This window comes from Salvia miltiorrhiza, chromosome 5 (assembly GCF_028751815.1).
Source record: "Salvia miltiorrhiza cultivar Shanhuang (shh) chromosome 5, IMPLAD_Smil_shh, whole genome shotgun sequence".
Lineage (NCBI taxonomy): Eukaryota > Viridiplantae > Streptophyta > Magnoliopsida > Lamiales > Lamiaceae > Salvia > Salvia miltiorrhiza.
In genome coordinates this window covers 4,404,681-4,432,446 of record NC_080391.1, presented here as the reverse complement: position 1 = coordinate 4,432,446, position 27,766 = coordinate 4,404,681, and the positions used below count along the sequence as shown (strand labels likewise).

The window sequence follows — 27,766 nt, the reverse complement described above, 5'->3', positions numbered from 1 at the left end:
ATATATAATAACAAATTTGTTTATATACACAAATAAATAAGTAATTCGTAGATAAAACATAATTAAAATTAAATTAATCTACATAATATTTTAAATTATAATTTTTAGATATATAACTAATTTTTTATTTATAAAATCATATTAAAATTAATAAAAAATTCCTTCTTCTTAATTGCATTAAAAAAATTAAATTTAAAATAATTACTCCCTTCGTCCCTCAAACATCTTCCGAAGAGAGATTGACACGGATTATAAAAAAAAGTTAGTTGTTCATTTGATAAGTGGAGAATGAGTCCCATAAAAAGTGAAGATTATAAGAGTAATAGTGAGCGCAATTATTTCCAGAAATAGGTTATGAAGATGTTTTGAGGATAGACCAAAATGGAAAGAAAGGAAGATGTTTGAGGGATGGAGGGAATATAATTAAACAATCATGTATACTTTTTTTAAAGTAAAAAAATGGCATCAACTTATTTTTACACCAACAAATAAAAACAACATGAAAAATGATTATAATATTCAATACCAGATATATATGAGGAAAAAAAAATTAATTTTGACATTTTAAACGATCATGACTTATTCATTTCAAATTTATTTTTTAAATATTTTACACCGATTTAAAGATCTCATCGTAATCTTTAATTTAACATTCACATTGATTTTTTTTTTCATGAATCGAAGTTAATAATTTTTTTTAGAAAAGAATTAAAATAGAAAAAGAGAATATTTGATTGGGAAAATTAAGTGGAGAGAAAAATATGATGGGAAAAAACTCTTATTTTATAAGTACTATACTCCGACCACGAAAAAACTTTTTAGCAGGAAGTGATACAGATTTTGAGGAAAAAGTTGTTAAGTGTATTGAAACTAGAGAAAAGGTTGTTGAGTGTATCAATTTAAACCTTAAACATATATTGCATAATTCTTTAAACAGTTTTGCACTTGATGCTCTTGCTAATTTGCACCAACACCTTATAAAAACTGACTTCAATGAAATAAAACACGTATTATTATCTAAAAGACAAATGAACAACAGAACAACGCATAAAGAATAACTATGATTTTTTTTAATGAAACATAATATTAAATTTTCTCTATACTCAAACATACAAACAATATAACAACACATAATGAATACTCGCAATTTTTTAATGAATAAAACACAATTTTGCGTACCAATAATTTATATTTTATTCATCAATTTTTGTACATTTGTTCATTGTTCTTATTCAGTAACACAATAACTTGGATAATATTTAAAGTGTTAATAGGGGAATCTAACCACTTTCATAATGTTGGGAACCTTGTAGAATATCCTAATCCTTGTTTTGATGATACCAAAATTCATAGGTCTTAATTGTAATAGACTAGAACAGTTTGAACTCAAATGTTAGAGTTCATGTCTAGTTTAGCTTGCGGTTCTGAAGACTGAAGACTGAAGGACGAAGGTCTGAAGATTGAAGACTGAAGATACCAACTGAAGTATCAGTTGAAGAATCAGTTCGGAACTGATTACTTAATGCGTGCCGTGTGAACTCAACGAACTGATACTAAAGTCAAGTATCAGTTAAACATTCTTCCTCGGACTGAACTTCCAACGTTCAAAGGAAGCCACGTACTCACAAAAGTACAGCCGCATTAAATGCAGAGATCTCAGGATCTCCTTATCTCTGCAGAGGTCATTCCTATTTGGTGGCTACTTTATCAGAGACGTCACATCTCCTGTCCCTCAAGAGAGCCATTTCCACCAAACAAGGAACCTCGAAGATTGAAGCCTCAGCCCAAATTCGAATTGCTCTCCAACGGAAGAAATCTTGAGGACGTTCTACGCCAACGGATCTATTCAAGAGTTCTCCTACAAATAGCGCTCGAGGATCACTTCAATCTTCACCGATTCAACGACATAAGCTGAAGCTCTGCCAAAATCGCTACTCAGCCTAAAGCTTAACCTCCCCAAAGCTTGAATCGAAGAAGAGAATTCCAAAGCCAAAATCAGTCACTGCTGATTACATACATTCTCTTAGACCTTAGGCAAACCTCTGTTTACCCAGAAGCCAAGGTCAAACTTGCTCCAAAGAACTTGTTCTTTGCAGTATAGTTGGCACCCGTTCAAACCTCCTTTCAAGAAGAAAGATTAGAGTGTTTGAGTGATTCGGAGTTCCGGAAGGTACTCTGACTCTGAGAGTCTTAACGCGGGTTGTGCTAAGCAAGATAAATCTGACACGAGTGAAGTGTGGGTACTGAAGAAGTGGTTTCTTCAGTGGTACGGTTGTGTGCACCCGGCAAACACACGGTTTGGTTTGAAGTGCACCTGTTAAGCACTTGCGGAGTGGATTGTTGGTCTGATCAACCGACCGTGGATGTAGAAAAGAGTTTTTCCGAACCACATAAAAGTCTCTGTGTTGTTTACAGCTTTCAATTTTACTTTCCTACTTGTGTTGTTTAAATTGATAAACTGAATACTGAATAACTGCAAAGAGAAACCTAAGACCAACAACGTGCTCAACCAAGGCTATTGCGAAACTAAGTTTAATTTCCGCTGCGTATGATATCAGTCTCACTGATCTATCTTCTGATAGTCAGGAAGAGTGTTATCATCTTTGTTTTAGCAAATTCGACTAAAGCCCTTACGTGCATCAGTTAAGTTCCAGTAACTTAACTGATAACTCCTTACTGAAGAGCTTTCAGTATCAGTCGTCAACCCTGTTTGGTCAAAACTGTTTTCAGTTAACAGGCGTCACTATTTGCGTGTAAAGTTTCGTTTTGATCTCTATCTGGAGATCCCTCACTTTGAGGAAAAGAAAAATAGCCAATAGATGTATTCCCCCCCCCCCCCATACACCTATTCGAGACCCTCCGGACCTAACACATAACATGTGTATGAAAAATACCCACTGGTGGACGTCGTTTTGCACCAAATAATTCCTGCAGAATTATAAAAATTAATTAGTATAATGACAAGCAGGGTCGATCCCACAGAGAGCAGATAAAATCATTCAATTCCCAAAAAATCTATAAAATTGGTGATGCCACCACGCCTTAAATTTGAGAAAAGATTAATTAACTAAGAAAGCAAATTAAATCAAATAAAATAACTCTTGAAATAAATCAATAAAAAGGTAACTCGGCTCGAATAAATCCACACTAATTCAAAGCTCTGATCATCGACGCAAGATTAATTAATCTCTATCAACCAACTAGTTATAGGATACCGTGAAACGCAACGGACGTACCCCAATTTCTACTTACTGTGTCGATAAACAGCTAGAGACACCAGACCTGCTTATTTCCCTTATTAAAATATAACCTAGCTGGATACGCCAGTCATAGATTTAATATTCTAATAGCATTAAGAAGAAGGAACCAGTTTAGATCAATTATCCTAGATACGCTAGTAATAATTAATCTACCAATTTAATCCTACTACGAATAAGGTAGCTTTATCACTAATCAGCCCTATTCCAACAATTATGGATTGGAGGTGCTAATTGACTATAATCCAATTAAACTTAAGTTAGCCAGACTTAAATAAAATCAGAATTATCTTTAAACCTAAATCGAAATCAATAGGAATCAATTATATGCTCAATTAGGTCTCACAGATTAATAAATTAGTGTTTCATTATTCTCGCCGAATTAAAGAATTAACTACTCATGATCAAACTAAACACAATAAAATAAATAAAGATGAACATAGAACAATAAAATAAATTGCAATAAAATAAAAGTCACTACTTGAAACTAAGAAAAAAAAAACTGTCTGCTTCGATTCACACTTAATAGCCGCCACTCTCAATCCCAAAAGCTAAACCAAAAATTATTAACACCTATAACGTGAAAAACTAAAAGGTAAAGGAATCAAAGGTTGTATGCTTAGACCATGAATAACGGCGCCCTCCTCCACCAAGTGGTCGACCGCCACATAGACATTAGCAATTAAAAAAAAAGAAAAAGTTTTGCTTCAATTTTGGAAGAGACCGACCTCGGTCTCCAGCCGATGGAGATGAGACCGCCTGGTCTCTCTACTTTTTTGTCCACATGTCACCATTTTATTGGTGATAAATTTAATTTAAATAGTAGTATGATATTTATATATAGTATGATATTTATATATATATATATATATATATATATATATATATATAAATATATAAATATTTATATAACTTTTTTTTTCTCTATAAATAGGGTAGACATTTGTAATATTTTTTCACACTTCAAAATCCTCTCTTCTCCCATTTTTATCAATTTCTCAATGGACCCAAGAAATTTCTTCTCAAATTCTCCAAATATGATGAACTCTCAAAATTATTCTCAAGATTATTATCCTAATCTTGATAATATTCATATCCAAGATTTTGAAAACAATTCCAACCCCCAGTTTCCAAATAATCTCACTCATGAAAATGTCCAACCTACAGACACAAACAATTCAGGTGGTCCAAAAGGATGGACAGATCAAGAAGACTTGGCGCTAATGTATGCTTGGTGTAACGCTAGCTCGAATCCAATTGTTGGCACTAATCAAAATGGTGGTACGTTTTGGGGACAAATTTCAGAAATGTATGAAGAAGCTCGAGCCGACCACTCCCGGTTAATGGGCGAAAAAAGAAGCATTGAATCGCTGAGAAATCGTTACAAGAGGCTGAATACAAACGTAACCAAGTGGGTGGCTGTCTACAAAGAAGCATATGATCGAAAAAGTAGTGGCATGTCTGATGCAGACGTTGAGAAGGAAGCTCAAAAACTTTATGGGAAAAGTAAGTTTACACACCTAGAGGTTTTTGAAAAAGTCATGCATCATCATCCAAAGTGGGAACTGAAATTGGGTGTTGTACGTCATCGTACTCGTGCAGTTGAGTATGATGATGATGTTGGTGTTGAAGATGATCGTGGCAGCTCAAAAAAATCTAGAACCACCGAAGAACCTGAAGATCCAAACGACTCCACCTCAGAAACTCATGTTAGTGAAACTTCAACAATTCGTCGCCCTGCAGGTAGAGAAAAGGCGAAAGCAAAAAGGAAAGGAAAAGCCACTGTGTCACAACATTCAGCTATCCCTGATGAATACACTGCCGAACTTCAAGCAATGAGAATCACACGTGAGAAAGAAGTGGAAGCAATTAATAGGATGGGTGATATGAGGATGCAATCAAATTTGATGGTGTCAAAAATGAATATACTCAACACTTTGATGGGTAAAAGCAACTTGTCTCCTGAAGAAGAATCTCTAAAATATCGTCTTATGGCAGAACTGTTCCCATGATAATCTTAGTTATGATGGTTGTAATTTGTTGTGTGATTTTATTTCATGTAATTCCAGTATTAGTGTGAGTTCAGTTTATGTAATTTGAGTATTATGTAATTCCAGTATTATGTAATTCCAGTATTAGTGTGAGTTCAGTTTATGTAATTTGAGTATTATGTAATTCCAGTATTATGCAATTCCTTGCATGTGACCTACTTTATTAATTGGGGGTTGCAGAGATAAGGTCTCATGCATGCCACCTGCATGATAAGACAATTGTGTGCAGAGATAAAGTAGTGTGCATGTGATTCGCAGGGTAAAAGACAATTTGTGCAGAGATAATGTGACATGCATGATAGTGTGAGGATGCATAGCTTTACTTTTTAATCTATTTATACATTTCAATTACATCAATACAACCAACACTTCCAAAATGTCGTCAAATAACAACTTTGATGATAGTTCAAGTTCAACCTTTGATCCTTTCGACTTCACCGAATTTGATGAATGGCATGAACGCCTTACATTACGAAATCGAACACTTGACTCCATGATAGAGGATGTTGCTTTCAGCATTCCAACTCTATCCCTACAACCTACAAACCACACAAATAGAGCCCGACGACGATTCATTGAACGACAACGTGAGAAGGGCCATGAAGGTGTGTTCGAGCAATACTTTTCTGACGATCCGATCTACACTCCAGAAGTTTTTCGAACCAGATTTCGCATGCGAAAGCCATTGTTCGAACGGATAATGAGCAAACTCGTTGCTACCGACCAATTTTTTCAACAAAATCGTGATGCGGCTGGTCGTTTAGGTATGTCTTCGATTCAAAAATGTACTGCAGCTATGAGAGTCTTGGCATACGGGACCGGAGCAGATTTGCATGACGAATACCTCCGAATGAGTGCACAAACCATAAGACGATCAGTTGAAAAATTCGTTGAAGGTGTAATTAACAACTTCGGAGATGAATACCTTAGAAAGCCAAATGAAGAAGACCTATCATATTTGCTGCATGTCGGTGAACAACGAGGTTTTCCAGGTATGTTGGGCAGTATTGATTGCATGCATTGGGAATGGAAAAATTGCCCTACTGCATGGGCAGGGCAATATGCAGGAAGAAATGGTAAGGCGACAATCATTTTGGAAGCAGTTGCATCTCAAGATTTATGGATCTGGCATGCATTTTTTGGAACTCCGGGTTCCAGAAATGATATCAACGTGCTTGAACAATCTCCTGTGTTCAAGGACATCTTGGAAGGTCGAGCACCGGAAGTTAGTTATGTTGTAAATGGTCACGAGAAGAATATGGGATATTATCTTACTGATGGCATATATCCCCAATGGGCAGTATTTGTCAAATCTATTAATGGTCCACAGATTAGGAAGCACCAACTGTTTGCCCAACATCAAGAGGCTGCTCGAAAAGATGTTGAAAGGGCATTTGGTGTTTTACAGGCTCGTTTCCATTTTATCAAAAGACCATGTCTTATGTGGGATCGTGATATGATGGGAAAAGTGATGTTAGCTTGCATCATTATGCACAATATGATAGTGGAAGATGAGAGGCACACTTACCTTAATTATTGTGATCCTGCAGAATTTATGGAAGCTAGAAGATTTAGTAATCAGAGTGGAGATGTGGAAGAAAATGAAGATCCAAATTTTGAGTTCTCTACAGAACGGATTGCAAGTCTCTCTAGCTATATGAGAAATAGATCACAAGTTCGTAACAGAGAAGCTCACAGTGCTTTAAAAAATGACTTGATCGAGCATATTTGGCAGAAGTTTGGCCGTGAAAATTGAATGTATAATTTTTCTGTGTCTGTTAGTATCGACAGTTTGTTTGTAATATTGCAATGCTATTATTGTAATTTATATTTTTAATTTAGTTTGTGTAATTTTTGTATTGCCTTTTAATTTCATAGTTATTACTCGATTTTTAGTTTTAAAATTTTTATAATTTCTTGTTTTAATCATAATTTTATATATTATTTTTAACAAAAATAATTATTAATGATTAAAAATTATAATAAAAATAATTATAGATAACATTGTGGTTGGGTGGTTGGATGGTCATGGATAAATCATTCAAAATAGATGTGGTTGGGTTGGATGAAAATTGATGATGTGGAAGAGAGAGAAATTAATTAAATATTAAAGAGGTTGGATGGTTGGGTGGTTGGAATGGTTGCTGTTATTTATGGTCTTAGGGAAATTAAAAGTTGGCTCCACCCTAAGAAATAAAAGTTGTATCTTTTCCCCAAAGTCAATCTAATATATCTAGTCCTAAATGGCGGCTAAGTGGATGACAAAATTAGGGAATTGATCCCTTAAGGTAGTCGATTCTTAGCCCTCAAACATTGGGCTTTTCGGCCCTCTTCAAAATATAAGCTTCAAAATATAATTAAAGCATGAGTTTTGAGCCTAATTAAATGTATAATAATTAATCTAAGCCCAATCTCTAATCTTCTCTTCAAAAGTCCACGAACTTCTTCCAAAAACTCGACTTTCACCGACTTCTTCCACCCACGAGCATCTATCTTCAACCCATCTAATTCCTGAGCAAAAATATCACAAATTATGTAAAATCATATATAAATCATGGCAAACACACACTAAACTAAGTAACTAAAATACACACATCACTCACCTATATAATATGTCTTATAAATGTACCCAAAAGCAAAATTGATGGTAATAGGCATGCTTGATTTTTTTGTAAAAGTTCACAATTGTGTAAGAGTTGTGTAAAATGTGTAGTTAAAATTGGTACAAAATGTAAGAAAGAGGTCATAAATGTCAACTCACGTCACTTCCGTGCATTAATATATACTGTAGGTTTGAAAGTTTGGAAAAAATTAGGGGACGTTTGTGTGTTAAAAACATTATTATGAAAGCCAAAAAATTCACGATTATGTGTATTATGACAAAAAAAAAATTTGTAACGAATGGAGTGATTAGCCGCCAGAAATCCTTAGCCGGTAGCACTAGTCGCATCGATTTTTGACCAGCGGCTAATGTCGCCGGCTACGAATTTTTGGCGGCTAATCACTCCATTCGCTCCAAAAAAAAATTTGTTCATAATACACTTAATCGTGAATTTTTTAGTCTTCTTGATAATGTTATGTTATAACATGTACCATAGGGACGTTTGTTTGTTAAAAACATTATTAAGAAGACATAAAAATTCTCTATTATGTGTTTTATGAAGGAATGAATTTTTTTTAAGGTAATGGAGCAACTAGCTGCCAGAAAACTTTAGCCGCCACCAGTAGCCGCTTATCTTTTTTATCGGCGGCTAGTATCGTCGGGTACAAATTTCTGACGGCTAATCACTCCATTCGCTCCAGAATTATTTTTTTGTTCATAATAAACATAATAGTGAATTTTTATCCTTCGTGGTAATGTTTTATTATAACATATGTACTGTTATTTTGAGATTTTTATTTAATTTTAATTTTTTTTATAATACAAGAAGTACATATGGATGTGAAATATGAGAGATAGTGAATCTGCCAAAATTTAGATTATAGTGGAAGTAATAACACTCACTTTATGCACATGATTTGATTGCATCAAGTAGTCGAAAAAACGAACACCCAAAAAAAAAGCACCCAAAAGGTGTGGTCTATATGGCTCGTCTGGGCACACATGTAGAGCATGCAAGGGTACGGGATGCGATGAGTAGTTGAATTTCTTGTTATATTTAATGTGTACTGATGTTTTTTCACTGCAGTAATTGATGTGTTCAATTTAGCATTGGAATCATATTTTTTCCTTTAGATATCACTTGCATCATTTATAAAAAATAATAAAAACAACAAATATTGCACTGGCCGCTAGAAATTCATTTTTATAAGCACTAGCCGCCCTACAAAAAACACTGCGGCTAGTGCCCCTAAAAAGAGATTTTGTGGCGGCTAGTTAGTGAATTCATAATATTTTCATGTTTATATGCAATTCCATAGTTTTCTATATCAAATATAACAATAAATTAATTCAAACATATTGGAGTAATTGATGTGTTCAATTTGGCATGGTAATCAAAACTTTTCCTTTTAACATCAATTACATCATTTATAAAACATAACAAAAACAACACCAGTAGCACTAGCCGCCAGAAATTCATTTTTTAGGATCACTAGCCGCTCCAACAAAAACACCGCGGCTAGTGAACGCAGCTAGGCATTTTCTTGCGGCTAGTTTGGTTTTTAGCATTTTTTTGATATTTTAGAAGCTACTAGAGTGTTTGATTTGAAATAGTTGAAACAGAAAACACACACTTTTAGTAATGACCAACATTGACATGTCATAACAACTCTGAGTTGAAATTATAAATGGAAATTTGGAGAAGTGAACAATATTTTATATAAAAGTTGAGTACATAGCATAATATAACTTGAAATACCTTGGTTATGCATTAAATTGTAAAATAAAATTAAATATCCAATTAGCCGCCAGAAATATAGGCCAACATGTAATGAAACGCCCGGGCACAAATATAGGCACAATGACCTGCACACGCAAATACAATTGGTGAAAAGGATTAACTTGTAATGAAACGCCCGAACACAAATATAGGCACAATGAAACGTCCAATCACACATGGCTTAGACTTAATTAGATCTTCAAATATATATAAAAAATAGAACTAACATTAATATGAAGACTAAAAAATCAAATTTATGTATATTAAGATATAAAAAACCATTATAAATGAAATGGTGTAAAAAGCCGCCAGTAAACATTAGTCGTTGGCTCTAGCCGCGACGAGTTTCTTACCTGCGGCTACTGCATTTTGGCGGCTAATGAGGTAGTAAGCTCTATAATGTTTTATTGTTTCATAATATATGAGTATAGAATTTTTTTTATCCAACATTTGCTATTATTTTATGTGTTACGCTATTAATTCATGTTCAATCAAATAAACTTAATAAATTGAGACTTATTACCCCACAATAAACTAGATTTGTCAATCTCCTTCTGTAATATGTACTTCTGTTTCAGAAAATATATTTTAAAAAAATAAATACAAAATGAGGATATATTTGTATATAATAAAACATTAATACGAGGGCTTAAAAATTCAAATTTAAGTATATTGTGAATTACAAAAAAATTATGAACCTAATGAGTCAACTAGCTGCCAGTAAACCCTAGCTGCTCATACTAGCCGCCGGAAAAAAAACACCCGCTGCTAGTGTGAGAGGCTAGGGTTTACTGGCGGCTAGTTCATTCATTAGGTTCAGAATTTTTTTGTGATTCGAAATATACTTAAATTGGAATTTTTCAGCCCTCGTAATACTGTTTTATTATATATAAACGTATCCTCATTGTTTTCAAACTTATGACATTTTAGGCTTACAAAGTGACGTGACTTTATAATAATTGAACATTTATAAGATTTTGTGCATTTTTAACTACATATCTTACACATTTTTTTACACAATTGTACTTGTGTAATAAAAGTGCAAGAACTTTTACAAAAACTATGCAAACCTATCAATATCAATTGTGTTTTGGGTAGTTTTGTAAGATATATTATATGAGTGGGTATTTTTCATAAAAATGTTATGAAAGTGGGTACTTTAAATTCTCACTCATATTTAAACTAATTTTAGTCTTATAATGATTTTATATTAAACGAGTAATTTATAATTATTAATGCTGTAATATATTCCTGAACAAGACAATACATCTAATGAACAACTAATTCCTACTCTATATTTCTAATCAAAATATAAATTAAATTAAATTAAATTAAAATACCAAAATCAATTGAATGCAACCACATGTCTCAATTTAAAGCCGTCCATATGTCCAATCTAAATTCACTAGTCTATTTACAATTGAATGAAAATGTTTACAATTTTAGAAGGTAAAAAAAAAATGTATACAATTTGGGTAAAGAATAACTGAGTACATGCAGCCACATGTTCCAAACTAAATTAGTCCACGTGTCTAAAATAAAATCAGTCCATATACCTCCAATTTATATCCATTAATCGCGTGGCGGAAACCAGGAAGAGGCCAGATATTCCGCCACGCGATTACCTTCACAATAAATGTGTGAGCAACGAATATTACAATGATCCACGCCCTGGAGCGCAGCAAGCGAACGGCTCCGGAAGCGCCAAGGCACAAAATTCATGCAGGTGTTGGTCTTATAATATATAGCCCTATATATATATATATATATATATATATATATATATATATATATATATAGGGTATGGTTCTAGAGAGAACTACATTATTTGTGAGAACGTGAAAACCATTAAATCTAATGCATTCACTGTAAAAATTAATGCATTCCCTGTTAAAATTGATGCACTCAAAAAAATAAAAAAATTACTCCCTTCAGGATGATGCATCCACCGTAGATCTTGATGATCGAATGGTTGAAAATGGTTCTCCGTTCTTTTTTTATTTATGGTTCTTTCCTGAACCTCTCCCTATATATATATATATATATATATATATATATATATATATGGAAGGGCTAAAATAAGAGCATTTCTTAAGATATAAAATAAGAATTATTTTCAGCCCTTAGATCATCAAGATCTACGGTTGATTCGTAATCCTGTTGGATGCATTTATGGTCCTGAGTTCGAATCCCAAAGGTAGTAAAAATTTATTTTTCACAATTCATACATTTATACAGCGAATTCATACGTGTTTTACATAAAATTCATACATTGAAAATTGCTCTTATTTCTTATTTTAAGATGTGCTCTGACAGTAGCCCACCCCTATATATCCTCTTTCGGGATATCCCATTACCACTAAACCGGATCCCACAAAACCCCTGATCTTTATATATATATATATATATATATATATATATATAGGGAGTGGTTCAATTGAGAAGTTATATATTGTTGAGAAGTTGAGAAGCTATCTAATAGATGAACATGTCAATACATTTTTATGAACGTGGGTTTGATTTGGGGTTCGATCCGTGGCGATGGCGTATTTTTTAACAAATTAAATAGATTCGTATGTTCGTCAGTTATATTTGGTATGTTCAAAGAATTTATTGATTTGAGGTCTAATTGCCATGTTCATAAAAATGTATTGACATGTTCATCTATTAGATTGCTTCTCAACTTATCAACAATATATAGCTTCTCAATAGAACCACTCCATATATATATATATATATATATATATATAGGGAGAGGTTCAAATAAGAACCACTAATAAAATAAGAACGGAGAACCATTTTAAGCCATTCGATCATCAAGATCTACGGTGGATGCATCATCTTGGTGGATGGATGCAGGTGCTGGGTTCGAATCCTGAAGGGAGCAAAAAAAATATTTTTTTTCGGATGCATTAAATTTAATAGCGGATGCATTAATTTGTATAGCAGATGCAGTAATTTTATTGGTTCTTATGTTCTCACGATAATTGTGGTTCTCACTATAACCGCACCCTATATATATATATATATATATATATAAAACTAAATTATGATTTATAACTATGATTGTTGATCTTATAATTAAGGTTATATATAACTAATTTAATTCAAATTATAAGTTTTTATTTTAATTATAAATAAATACAAAGAAACGCAAAATGGGACTTTAGAAATCTCAAGGTCAAGTTATTTTAGGCGACCCCTATTTATTTTTTGGCCAAACCTCCAATCACACTTAATGCCAAAAACTTCATTCAAAGAACACCGTGGCGCTTTTAGTCGTGGCATAAAAGCATGTTCATAATTAATATAATAAATGATCGAGTACTTATATCCACTTGTTAATAAAGGTTTGTATTTGGATAACATGATGAATGACTAACAGGGACGCGATATTATGAGGGACATTAAAATATATAACTATTTTACTTAAGGATGATAATCATAGAAATAATAACATATTAATTATAAACATTTTATATTTAATTATAAACATTCTTATCAAAATGAAATTTTGATAAGAACGTCACCAAAATAATTAATAAATAAACATTTTTATCAAAATGCCATTGATTAGTTTTACGTTTTAATTAGTTGTTAAATTGGGTATCATTGATTACTTTTACGTTTTAATTAGTCGTTAAATTGAGTAATCAATTGATAAAGTCATTGCATCAAAATTGGCCAGGTCCGAACGATCGGCCCAATCTGTCCGAATTTAGGGTTGATTGGGTTCGATAATATAGAGGCCCGAAAAAAAAATCGAACCTAAAAAGCCCGTCCAGACTGCCCGCTGGATCGACTAGGCTTTGGGGCTAAATCAGAAGTTTACTTCGGATTTGGACTTGAAAAACGTGGCCGTCTGATCAGACGGAGCAATTTCCGAACCTTTCAAACCTTGCAGCTTCCTCGCTGTGGCCTCCTTCCTCAATCTCTTCGCGGTCTTCTCAATCTCAGAGTCGTAGAAGAGTTTAGGCTTAGAAGATCTGCTCATAAACAAAAAGAAAAAATAGATCAAAAGGAAAAAGAATTCAATGAACACCGCTCCCCGGCAACGGCGCCAATTTCGGTGGTCATCGTATACCACCAAATAATTCCTGCAATACTATCAAGAATTAAGTGAGTATAATGATAAACAGGGTCGAACCACAGAGAGCAGGTAAAATCATCCAATTCCCTAAAGACCTAATTTGGTGTAGCCACCACGCCTTAATTTTGAGAAAATATTAATTAACTAAGAAAGCAAATGAATCAACGAAAATAACTCTAGAAAATAGTTAATAAAAGGAAACTCAGCTCGAATAAATCCACACTAATTCAAATCTCTGATCATCGACGCAAAGATGAATTAATCCCTATCAACCAACTAGTTATAGGATACCGTGATACGCATTGACATACCCCAATTCCTACTTAATGTGTCGATAAACAGTTGGAGACGCCAGACCTGCTTATTTTCCTTATTAAAATACAACTTAGCTGGAGACATCATACTTAGATTTAATATTCTAATAACATTAAGATGAAGGAACCCAGTTTAGACCAATTATCCTAGATACGCTAGTAATAATCAATCTACCAATTTATTCCGACTACGAACACGGTAGCTTTATCACTAATCAGTCATATTCCAACAATTATGGATTGGAGATGCTAATTGACTGTAATCCAATTAAACCTAAGTTGGCCAGACTTAAATAAAATCAGACTTATCGTGAAAGACAAGGAATAAATCGAAATCAATAAGAACCAAATTTAAAACCAATTAGATTTCACAAATTAATAAATCAGTGTTTCATTATTCTCGCCAAATCAAAAAAATTAGCTACTCATACTTAAACTAGAAACAATCAAATAAATAAAAGCAATAGGAAATTAAATTGCAATTGAAATTAAAAGACCACAATTGGAATTCACAAGATACCGTCTGCCTTGATTCTCCCAAACTAGCCGCCACTTCCAAAATAAAGCTAAAAGCAAAGTAAAAATTAACCTAAATCTTAAGGGGCCGTTTGATTTGCAGTTTAGGATTGATTAGGATTAAAATTATCTTGAGAAATTAGTGTGGATTAGTGTGGATTTATATTATTTCATGGGTGTTTGATATTATGGCTACTTAATCCTATATTGTGTTTGATATCCAGAGGATTATGTTGGATTATATTATCTAATACCAAAACTATCCTCATATAATTTTAAAAATATCATGTCTGTCCACCATTACTTGGGCATTTGCATCGATATGCGTGAGGAAGGGTAGCAAAATTTTTATCCAACTTCGCAGTATTAAAGTTATCCGAGGGGGAGGGGCCGGATTATTAGTATGGGTTATTCCCACAAAATAGCATGGAGAAGTGGGATTAAGTAGGAGTTGACCACATTAATAGAACATGATATCAAACATCACACTAACCTGTATTAATTTAATTTATCCTACCTATAAACCCATATCAAACAGGCCCTAAGTATGTAAAAACATGAGTGCTCCCCCAAAAAAGTCAACAACTAACTCCTCTCCATCTAATTCATGCGGCAAATACTAACAATTTGGGTAATATCAAAGTAAAACCAACGGCAAATGACACGAAAACAGATAACTAAATCACACACATCACGGCCTGACTCGACCCGGTATAATTCGAAAGCTCAGTAGACCCGGCCCGTTTGACAGCTCTATCCCTAAGGGAACATTCAAAGGATGCAAACTTTAATCCATAAACAATTAGATCTAGGGTTTACGCCCCACCATTGCCCTCTTTTTTTAAGTTTAAAAAAAAAAAAAAAAAAAAACATCAAAACAAAATTGATCATGTCACAAAAATAAATTTATTTTGTTGCATTATGATTTTATAGTGACACATATTGATTCTATGAGATGTGCCATAAATTCTCTTAAAACTTTAGTTAGGCATAATAAATTTCAAATGCATCCACATATATATTCATATATTTTTATTACATATAAAAACAAAACTGATCATGTCACAAAAATAAATTTATTTTGTTGCATTATGATTTTATAGTGACACATATTGATTCTATGAGATGTGCCATAAATTCACTTAAAACTTTAGTTGGGCATAATAAATTTCAAATGCATCCACATATATATTCATATATTTTTATTACATATAAAAATGTAAGTAAATTTTATGCAATTTATAATAAATTTTGTGACTGATATTGATGTAATTAAATTTTTCTATATATAAAATTATTATAAAAATATTTTTGTTACATAGATATTCAAGTCTCACAATATATTTCGTTACATAGGGAATTGTAGAGTTAGAGGATTTATTAGGATAGTAATATAAATTGATTTGAAAATTATTACAATAAATTCTCAACTCATTTTAAAAATTTCGAGCTTGCAAAAATAGGACACAAATTAAAATAGGCCGAAAATTATCATGCGAGTGCATTACTTATTTATTAATGTCCTATACTTTTGCAAACTTTAAAAAAAAATTGCCCTAATTTTCAAATCAATCTAAATTATTGTCCTAAAAAACCCTCCAATCAAAATTTTAGCAAAATAAATATCCGAAAAAATAACAGAATTTAATATTAGATAAAAATAAATAATATTATTTTTTTAAAAAAATCTAATTTTCAAAAAAATAAAAAAATAATATCTGAAAATAAATCTAGTATTATTTTTAGGAGAAACAAAAAATTAGTTGAAATAAATTAAGAAAAAACAAATAAACACAAAATTTAGGAGCAATAATTTTGAAAATAAATAAATAATACTATTAGTTTAGAAAAAAAATAGCTGAAACAAATCTAGGATTATTTTAACAAGAAGCACTAAATTATTGGTAACAAATCAATAAAAAAATTTAAAAACAAATAAATCAAAAAAAAAATCCTAAAAAAATTGAATTATATAATTTATAAAATTTTCTGGAATAAAAACATAAAAATAAAGAAAAAATATCACGAAAAATAAGGAAACAAAATGGAAGAAAAAAAGGAAACAAAATAGACGCAAAAAAAAAGGAAACATAACAACTAATTTCGGATATAATATACATGGAAAAAACAAGGGATAAAATAGAAAAAATACTAAACCTCTAAAAACCGGCCCACTCTCTACCCACCAAAAAACCGGGTTTTTACTAGGTGTCCTGGACACCTGGTGTCCAAATGTCATTATCGAATAACTTAGGACTTATTATCAATGAACCTAAGCCCCCATATATACGGTAATATTTCATTACTAAAGGATATGAATATATATGGGTTTTTAGGTCAAATAAATTGATAGATTGTATGTAGAAGCTAGATGCATAACAGCCTCGCAAACTGCAATACCCAACATGGCATTTTGGTAATTGCAAAAGTCACTGATGCACAAACATTACAAGATGCGAACTATATAAATCTGTCATTCTATATTAGAATTATTCATCACACATTTCCAAATGGCAACTACTACTTCAAAATGCATAATCCTAGCTATCATATTTGTTGCCATAACGCCCCAATTGTTAATCCATGCCCAACAAAAAGTTCCTTGCTTTTTCCCGTTTGGAGATTCTCTATTTGACAGTGGCAACAATAACAACCTACTCACTCTCCTTAAAGCTAATTATCCCCCTTACGGAATCGATTTTATCTATGGCAGCACCGGCAGGTTCACCAATGGAAAACATATTCCCGATATTCTTGGTATATATCTAGACACTCTTTCCTCTTGGGAGATAGGGTTTTATTTAATTAATTTTATACACTTTCTTTAAGAACTATATATGTATATGGTCATTTACTATGGTTAATTACTAATTTATATTTAAAAATTGCCGCAGGTCAATTGTTAGGGTATGTTGTTAATGTCCCCCCAAATACGATTGGTGAAGGCACCAACACAGTTCTTCGAGGAGTGAATTATGCATCTGGTGGGGCTGGCATCCTCGACGAGACCTCATTGCAACTGGTAATTAATTACTCCCTCTGTTCGCGATATCGTTTCCATATTTGCTATTTCGGTCCGTCCGCAATATCGTTTCCACTTCTATTTATAGTAGTAGGGTCCACAAACTTCCACTCACAACAAAAGTGGGACCCAAATTCCACTCATTACAATATCCACTACTATATATCCACCACTTTTCTTAAAACCCGCGCCATCCACAATGTGGAAACGATATCACGGACGGAGGAAGTATATATTAAACCTCCATATGTGATTTTTATTTATCTAATAATTAATCTGGTTAATTTGTAGGGTCAACAAATCCCCATGAATCAACAGCTAAAAAATCATCAAGTAAACATTGGTCGGATAGCTACTATACTCGGAAATCAGACGGCAGCCAATCATCTTCTCCGACAGTGTTTGTACACCGTTGACATGGGAAATAGCGATTACGTCAACAACTACTATGCTTTACCATTAACCTTGACTAGAATTCTATACTCCCCAGAGAGTTTCGCTGAAAAGTTGATACATGAATATTCTCAGCAACTAACGGTTAGTCACATCGGATCCTAATTCATATAATAATGGTTGTATGTTTGAATTCATTGATATATATATATATATATATATATATATATATATATATATATATATACCGTCTATTTTAACAGACTCTGTACAACCTTCAAGCAAGAAAAGTTGCAGTTTTTGGGTTACAACCGTTAGGTTGCATACCTCGAGAGTTGTTTCTTTATCCTCCCAAGGGAACTGCATGCGTTGACTTCATCAATGACGCCGTCCGCTTATTCAATACTAAGCTTATTTCACTCGTTCGCCACTTGAACACTAATCTGCCGGGCGCCAACTTTACCTACATAAACACATACGGCATTTTATCGGGAAACTTTGCGGCCACCCTCGGTAATACTATTATATATTGTTCGAGTAGGTTTGAAAAACATAATTACTTTGAATTAAATATTGAGCTTTAATTGAGATTAGTTTTGTTGATTATTTTCAGGTATTAAAGTTCCAAATGCTTCATGCTGTGAAGTAAACAAGATAACGGGACTGTGTGTTCAAGACGGAGCTGTATGCAGCAACAGAGATGAGTATACATATTTCGACGACTATCATCTAACACAGATTGTGGCTAATTATACTACTTCTAGAGCTTACATTGCTCAGACACAATCTGATGCAACCCCAGTCGACATTCAAACTCTCATTCGGGCGTAGTAAAGTGCTTGCAAATGCAATAAATTAAAGCTCTTGTAATGAAATAAGACATGCAATAAAGCCAGTGCTAGCTCTGGTTATTATAATTATGTAAGAATTGTGTCAATCCCGATTCCCTGGTGTAATCCTAAAACACTGTTGTTCGCTTTAATATTAATATTATAATTAATAGTAAAACTTTCTTTATGTATTTTTATCATGAAAATATTGGCCAGCTTGTCGAATATTCTAAATTTCAATTAGGGTCAAACAGAGTTTCAATTAGAATTTATCAATCAACTAATTTTTCTTAGAATTTATCAATATCAAATTAGAGTTATTAATCTTAAATTATAATGTATTTATACTGTTAAGATTAATTGATTAAGGCGGATAAAGCGGATGATCCCTCAGTTTTTATGAACGCAGGTTTGATCTGGGGTTCGATCCTTGGCGATGGCTATTTTTTAACAAATTAAATAGAGACGTATGTTCGTCAGTTATATTTGGTATGTTCAAAGAATTTATTGATCTGGCGTCTAATTGTCATGTTCATCAAAATGTATTGATATGTTCATCTATTAGATTGTTTCTTAACTTCTCAACAATATATAGCTTCTCAATAGAATATATATATATATGTTATTATTTTTATGACTATCATTATTCCTTGTTTAAGTAAAATACTTATTTTAATTTTGGCATCCTTATAATATCATGTATTCAATTCGTCGCTGTTAGCCATTCATCAAGTTATTTAAATATAACTTTTATTAACTCGTGGAAATAAGTACTCGATCATTTGTCATTAATTATGACCATTTTTTATGCCAAGTTCTTTGAATCAAGTTTTGACATTTTAGTGTGTTGGAAGTTTGGCCAAAAAATAAATAGGGGATATCACCTAACATAACTTGACCTTGTGAGTTATTTACTTCTAAAGTTTAATTTTGCATTTCTTTGGTTTTATTTATATTCAAAAATCTGAGGTTCGTTTTTTCCCTTTTTTCTTTTAATAAAATCTCTATTTAATAATTTATATTCAAAAATATATAATTTCGAATTGAAATTAGTTATAAGCTTAATTATAAAATCAACAATCATAGTTTAATCAATAGGTTGGAATTCGAGTCACGTTGAGGGTACATGTGAGTAATTTTGTATTTTCTTAAAAAAGTATTAGTAAAATTTAGAAAAATAAGTTTTAAACTGTAAATTATAAACAAAAATACTGAAAAAAAAAACATTCAACTCTGAAAACTTGAAACAGACTCACACATTTTCCAAAGTGATTTCTTTGAGGAGATAAGCGAGAGAAATATGCAAAAGTTGTGAAGATTTCACAGTTTATGCAATTGCTGATTTCACAGTGGTATGAGCAAGGTTATAGGTTATAGACTTATAGGATAAATTTATTTATTTAATAATTATTTAATTCGAAGGTTATAGGTTATAGACTTATAGGATAAATTTATAAATTTAAAATAATTATTTATTATTATTTTAAATTGAGGGTTATATAGACTTTATAGTGAATAAAATGGGCCCATGATGCACATGCCTAATGAAATGGAGCAAAACTATGCTAATGGGCTTACGAACGAATGGCGGCCTAATCAATTAATCTTAGGGTTAATAGTCGGAAAATACACGAACTTTCATGAAATTTGCAAATTGCACAAGACCTTCAAAAATAGCCTAAGAATACATCACTTAATTTTGTTGCAAATTGCACACGCGTTGATCACCACCTTGATCGATGTTGACGTAGCACCGAAATTTTCAGACGTGGACTCACCAGTATTCAAAACGACATTGTTTTGAGTGAGTATAATTTTTTTTTTAAAAGGTAAAAATCCCCAGATCTCTTCCCGTCTGCACCTTCTTCCTCCGATTTCCTCAAACGACGCTCCGATGACTAGTGCGACAAGGAAATCGGCGGCCCAAACGACGCTCCAATGGACCGAAGGCGGCGGAAATCTGTAAATTCGCAAGGCCGCCGCAAATCTGTGGGTCGGAGATGGTCGTCGGGGGTTTGGTATTTGGTGGTGGAGAGACTCGTGAGGGCCGCAATTTGAGGCTCGTCGGGACGCCGACCGCCTCTGGGTTCCGCCACCACCGCTCAGGCCAGCCGCACAGCGCGGCCTTGTCTCCAGCCGCCGCCTTCCACCACCACACCACGAACTTCTCAGTTTACCATAGATCTACCAAGTTTGCAAAACCCCCAAATCTATGGAGAAGTTTGATGGAAAATTGAAGATAGATAGAGTGAAAGAAGAGTCGATCCATCACAAAAACTAGAGGAAATAGGAAGAGTAATTTTTCAGTAATTAATGCATGATACAGTAAATAAAGTTAAGATTAAAATAAATTCGAAAAACATCAATTAAAATATAAATACTTGAGAATGATAAAACGACAAACATAAAAGATAGGATATTGGTTGATTGATTATATACTGGTTGGGGGTTTGTCTAACCCCTCACCCTTCGAGTGATTTGAAAAAAAAAAGATAGGAGAAAGTATAAAATAGCAAATGGGATCCTCTTATCTCACCGTATATCACTCTTAATTTCTCTATTTTATACTTCATCCGTCCCAATTCAATAGGTCATATTTTCTTATTTGGAGGTCTCATTTCAATAGGCCACTTTCTAAAAATGAAAGTCAACACATTACAAATATCTCCAGATAACTCATTATTTATACCAAATGTCATTGTATCTCAAATATAATTATCTCTTCTTCATTTCTCTCTCCTAATTTTTTGGACAAATATATCCTTAAAAAAGTTACTTTCTCTATCTTATTTTATTATAACCTATTTGTTTCTTAACATCTGTGCCCAACTCTTGTGGCATATTGAATTGGGACAGAGGGAGTAAGTTTGCTATAAAAATAAAAAAAATTAATATATTATGAATTTTAATTATTATTTATCACTAAAAATTAAAATTTTAAAAAAATGTGTATCCTAAGTTTGAATTAATTAATCCAGATAATATATTATGAATTCAAATAAACATAAATAAATAATTATAAATCCTAATTGGATGAGTGAATCCTTGTTAATTATCTTTTTATTGTATTAAAATATACTCCATCCGTCCACGAAATAACTTCCTATCTTTCCTTTTTGGGACGTCCACAAAAGAACTTTCTACCTATTTTTGGACTATACCCCACCACTTATAATCCTCTTACTTTTCACTTTTCACAACTCCCAATATTATAACACATTTTCACCACTCTCAATACACTCAACTACTCCCTTTTATTCACTCTTAATACACTCAACAATATTTTTTCTTAAAACTCGTGCCACTCCCTCCTAGGAAGTTCTTTCATGAACGGAGGGAGTAATAAATTAAATTTGAAGAAAAATAATTAAAAATTATAATAAATCAAAAGTATTGTATAGTGAAATATGCTAAATTATGAAACACAACGGAATGAGATTCAGTGTATGGTAAAGCATAAATGAACGGTGATCGTTTGTTTGATGAGTTATCGGTGAATTATGGATTTTACCTAGAGATTGATCGGAAAAGTGAGAAGAGATTGCTAGATTGTTGAGAGCACGAGAAAAGATTGTTGCAGTAGTAAAAGTGTTGAAAGCGTAAGTTTACAAGGTACATGCTAAAGGCTATTTATAGATTACACGTTAAGGGTAAAAGGGTAATTTCATCACTGGAGCACGCGTCTTGCATGGTCGGGGACATAATAGTAATTCCGTCCTCAGGCGGGAGATTTTCCCGCTCTTTTGGTGGTTCCTCTGACGAAAACCATTCATCTGGCGAGAATGACTTCTCTGGTGCGGACCGTTCCTCTGATAAGGCTCATCCCTCTGACTTCTCTGCGGAAGCCCGTTTCTCCGATGAAGCCCGCTCCTCTGGCTTATATCATTTCTCTGCTTTGCACATATTACTCCTCATCAGTGTACCACACTTTATGTTCCACTTTGTGTTTCACTTTCAATTTTATTTAATTTATATATATATATATATATATATATATATATATATTGTATTCAATTTAAACTTTATATGCTTTAGTTTAATTTGTGATTATTAACTAGGGTTTATTCCATCAGTTTAGGGTATATAATTAGTTTTTATCATTTAATTTCACTTTTATTAGCTAATAATAGGTTGATAAATTCAAAGTCATGGTATATATTTTTTAAAAATTTTAATTTTTAGAAATAAAAATTAAATATAATTCATAGTATTATTATAAATTTTATTTTCATAAAAAAATATTTTTAAAATAATAAATATAAACATGGGATACAGTGACACACATAAAATTGTGAGACACTGAATCTCATTCCCAAACCCAACATCCCATTTAATAAAATAGAGAGATTACACTAAATTTTGGTATAGAGTATCTCATTTATAAATATAGCATGTAATAAAGACAGAAGTCGAATAAGAGTAAGAGATGCATCCACGAAGTTCTTTCTTTAACCAATCATGCATTCATGTCAGTGAGAGCCCCACTGCTTTTCTGTTAGTTTAATTTTATTTTTTGTGCTGGAACTTTTCTACTCAATTATTAATCGAATTCATAAATTATATGATGCCACCCACAGAGCGGACACCAAGGAGAAAAGAAAAGGGGCGAAGCAATATAAATATCTATCTTTTTATAATATATTTATTTAAGATATTTTTATTTTTATATCAAAAATAGTGTATTTTGCACTGATTTAATTACAATCGATAAATATCGAGCACTAGTGTATTTTCTGATAATGTTCGACTACTGATACTCGATTATTCAATTCACTATGGTTGAGCATGTCGTGCATTAGTGTATTTACTACTAATGCTCGACCTCATCGAGCATTAATATATTTATCACAAATACGCAAATGCTTGATATATTCGACTCACGATGGTCAAGCATGTCGAGCATTAGTGTATTTACTATTGATGCTCGATATGCATTGGTCGAGCATATCGAGAAAAGTTTGCGATTTCAACAAATTTTGTAAATTAAGTAAGTGTAATTTTTTCCTTTCAAGCTCGAAGTAGGTAAGTTTTGTAATTTTCTTTTATAATGGGTATCTTTTTTATTTATTTTTTACATATCAGAGAATGAGTAAAAGCAACCATTAGCAGAGAACAAAATGTCTGGATGTCATTGATACAATGCGATCATGATTCCATTCCTTATTTGCTTCAGATAAAGAAAGCCTAATAGAAGTAATATAGCACGTGGAATAAATGACAAGCAAACAGAGATCAGGCAACATCGACGAGACGGGTACTGGTATACAATGGCGACATAACATCGTAGAGTACACTCGCCGACAAAGAAATGGCGGCCTCCGTTGGGTGGAAGGAATCCCAGAAATAGTATTCATCTCTGTTGCTGCACGGGATGCCTCCCTCCACGCAGTGCCCCAGCATCTCCTCCGACACCGGGCAACACGGCTCCGCCACCACCGTGATATTACCTGAAATTCCACATCATCATCAGCAGCAGCAGCAGCAGCATCATCACACGCAAATTCGATACACGATAATGGCGCGTACGTACCGTATGATGGGTTGTCGGTGATCTCGGTGGTGTAGAGAAATTTGGCACCGGGGAGGAGATTGAGGGCTTTGATGAGAATTTGAAGCTGCTGGTTGAAGATCTGAGCGGCGTCGTTGCTGGCCTCGACGCAGCCGGTGGTCTCGGAGACCGGGTACGTCGCTATCTGCTGCGGAATGCACCCTATCTTGCCCAGTGCGATCACGGCTATTTTCCTCGCTCCGTTCAGGTATAGCCTCTGGAAATTAAAATTAACTTGCGCTGAGAAATAAATCTACGATGAAATTAAAGCTGACTAGACAACGAAGCGCAGCTCAGTTGGTAACAACCGACCAGGAGCTGCTTTGAGTATTGTGTGATGGCGAGAGCAGCGAACTGTGTGGGAGTGTATTTTGCGGTGGAGGCGTAGTATTGGGGCAGATAGTTGCCGAGGTAGTCGTTGTTGCCCATTCCCACGTAGTATAGACACGAGTTTAGACGTTTCGTGGCTGCTTTTTTTGCTTCCTAATAATGCGGCTAATCTCGATATCACGCCCTCATGATTCGACAGTTGCTCGTTCAAAGTCAATACATCACCCTTACAAACAAATTAATTAACAAGATCCAATTAATTAGTTCCACATAGCTGATAATTAACGAGGAGAGAGAGAGAGAGAGAGAGAGAGAGAGAGTACGAAGTGGCCTCCGGACTCATCAAGAATTCCGGCGCCGCCGGAGGCATAATTGACGCCGCTGAGGATGTCCTGATCCGTGGCATTGACGAATGGTGGAATGAATTTGTCGAAACCCAACATTTGAGCTGCACATGAAAAATACATATATATAAATAAAAGGGTGCATTTATTTCGAGAAGAAAAATGATTGCACGAAGAAAAAGAGTGATTAGGTATACCAAGGAAATCTGCCACATTTCGACCATTGGTGAACCTGCCGGTGGGGCCAGCCGGGAAATCAATGCCGTAAGGCAAGTAATTGACCCTCGCCGTCGACTCGAGGTAATTGTTGTTGCCGTTGTCGACCAATGAGTCTCCGAATATGAAGAAACATGGAACTTGCGCTTCACCCACAGCGACACCAAATCTAAAAGTAACAAGATTTAGTAGCAGAAAGAAGCATACACTAACACTACTAATGTTAGAATGAGGCATGATGAGAAATTGTGGTGAGACATAGATGAGGAGTCCCCCCCTTAAATAGGCCATTCATGATTATTTAGTTGGGGTTGAATAGCAGCTTTCCCACGTGATCACGGTTTCCACGTGCAAATACTATTCCCCATATCATTGGTAGCTAGATTGAGTTGGGAGTTGGGTTTGTGGTATTGCAAACAAGCTTACACGTCAAAAAAATAAACACAACTTCCAAATTGAGGAGCCGCAAAAATGTGGATGGAATTGTCTGTCCTATTATATTTCATGATAATTTGTTGTAAATATAAAAAATAATATTATATAATGAACTCTAATTAAAATTTATCATTAAAAATTGAAATTTAAAAAAATTATAGATCCTAACTTTGAATTAATTACTCAAAACAATTCATTATTAATTCAAATAAAAAATAATAATAATTATAAACTCTAATTGAAGAAGTGAACTCTTGTTAATTATCTTTTTATTACATTAAAACATAATAAATTAACATAAAATAAAATTTAATTAAAAATTATAACAAATTTAAAGTGGAACACGGTGGCACACACTATGGGACAGAGGATCCCATCCGACAAAAAAGTGGCACATTGAACGACAGAGAGTGCAACAATTTCTCTCTCTTGCCTTTTCATTTCTTCCTTCTTTTTCCTAGAATAATAAAAAATAGACAATAATACAATATTTTATATGCATATCAAATTAAAGATTACAATAAGATCTTTAATTTGATATATTCTATGTAAAAAATGAATTTAAAATATTAAAGATATGAAGTTTAAATTTTAAGATTCAAAAGGTTTGCCAATGAGGTCTTGCTCTAGTGGCAAAGTTGAGACACCCAAAGACTCGCCTTTGTGAGAGGTCTTGGGTTCAGACTCGCCTGCGTGCGGTGATGTTTTCACACTTTAGGTGGTGCTGTATTTTCGCCTGCGTGTGGTGCTGTATTGTTTGGTGTTGAGGTCTCACACGCAGGGCGTTTCTCTCCATCGTGCGGTGATATTTTCCCACCGTTTGGGTGGTGGTGAGGTCCCATCTGCGTGCTAGTTGCATAATTGATTATATTCAGATACCTCTCATAATTTCAAAAAAGAAATCAAAAGATTTATCTCTCCTCACCATTTCAATATTAAAGAGTTTAAAGGTAGACACCAGGGGTCAAATTAAAATTATTTAAACGTAATACCGAATTCAGTTAAATTGGTAGGATCCACAACGAAGTTGCTTTTATAGGTTTACTATTGTAGAGATAGATTTATAAAAGTTGATAGGTTCAAATTTTTGATATGGCCTTGTTAAAATTACTTTTGTTGGTTTATTGTTACTACCACCCTAACAGAGAAGAAAATATCCAAAATTAATTTCACTAGCATTTTGGATTGCGCAAAAGTGTAGTACTTGTTTTTAACTAGTAATGAGAATGAAGAAGATTTTTAAATAAACATAAATGGGGGTTTACATTTTTGTTTTTGTGTTAATATAGTTAAAACGGTGATAGGTGAGATGTGATTTTCGATTTCCTCCAGCAAAATAAGCGAGGAAACACAGGAGTAGATTATGGGGCCCGTTTCATTAAAAATATACAAAGGTACAAAATACATAGTTCTGCTGAAAGGATAAGATAAGGGTAATCACTAATCAGTTGCTCATGGATACAATTTGTTTTATGTGTTGATTTGGATAATATGCAGGAACGAGTCGCTTTTGACCGACATAGCATCTACAGTAATAGAGCCCTTTGGAGACTTTAAAAGAGTGATCTCCATTTAAGAAACATCACTTTATAGTAAGTGACTTTAAAATAGACTCTAAAATTTCTTTTTTATTTTATTCAAATTAACCTCTCCAATTTTATAATCAAATATTTCATTGAATTTAAAATTTCAATATTACATTAATTAAAATAAACTACTCCCTCCGTCCCATTAATCAAGGCAGTGGGGCTCGACAGCAGTGGGGCGGTGCGCTCGGCGAGGCTCGAGGCGGGAGATGGAGCCCCGCTATAGATGCTCTTAGAGGGTCTTTGTGGAGCTTATAAACTCTTGAAACTAAGGGCATGTTTGATTAATCGGTAATGTTAAGGCCTTATAGGCAAACTAAAGGAAAGGGGTATAAGGTTTGGCTGGTTACGTTTTATAAGAGTCTGTTTGATGGACCAAGCTTAAAAGCGTGTTAGGAAATTTCGATTGTTTGATAAATAACACTGCAATCTGGATTAGAATATGTAATGAC

At 33.5% G+C, this 27,766-nt stretch overlaps 4 protein-coding genes and 1 pseudogene across 5 annotated transcripts in view; 3 read left to right on the top strand and 2 right to left on the bottom strand.

Moving 5' to 3' along the window:
• LOC130985259 (uncharacterized) overlaps nucleotides 1–27,766 on the bottom strand; it is a 920,555-nt gene that overhangs the window by 388,213 nt on the left and 504,576 nt on the right. The window lies entirely within an intron of this gene.
• On the top strand, nucleotides 4,259–5,269 carry LOC131024803 (glutathione S-transferase T3-like). Its single transcript, XM_057954339.1, has one exon. The coding sequence runs from the start codon at nucleotides 4,259–4,261 to the stop codon at nucleotides 5,267–5,269; it is 1,011 nt and encodes a 336-aa protein (XP_057810322.1).
• Nucleotides 5,685–7,414, top strand: LOC131024802 (uncharacterized). The gene has a single exon (XM_057954338.1). The coding sequence runs from the start codon at nucleotides 5,685–5,687 to the stop codon at nucleotides 7,062–7,064; it is 1,380 nt and encodes a 459-aa protein (XP_057810321.1). The 3' UTR covers nucleotides 7,065–7,414.
• LOC130985289 (GDSL esterase/lipase At4g18970-like) lies at nucleotides 16,931–19,033 on the top strand. The gene is made up of 5 exons (XM_057908192.1): nucleotides 16,931–17,367; nucleotides 17,505–17,632; nucleotides 17,924–18,169; nucleotides 18,289–18,538; nucleotides 18,639–19,033. Exons 1-5 carry the CDS (start codon nucleotides 17,121–17,123, stop codon nucleotides 18,854–18,856), a joined length of 1,089 nt encoding a protein of 362 aa, XP_057764175.1. The 5' UTR covers nucleotides 16,931–17,120; the 3' UTR covers nucleotides 18,857–19,033.
• Nucleotides 23,958–25,599, bottom strand: LOC130985276 (GDSL esterase/lipase At4g18970-like; annotated as a pseudogene).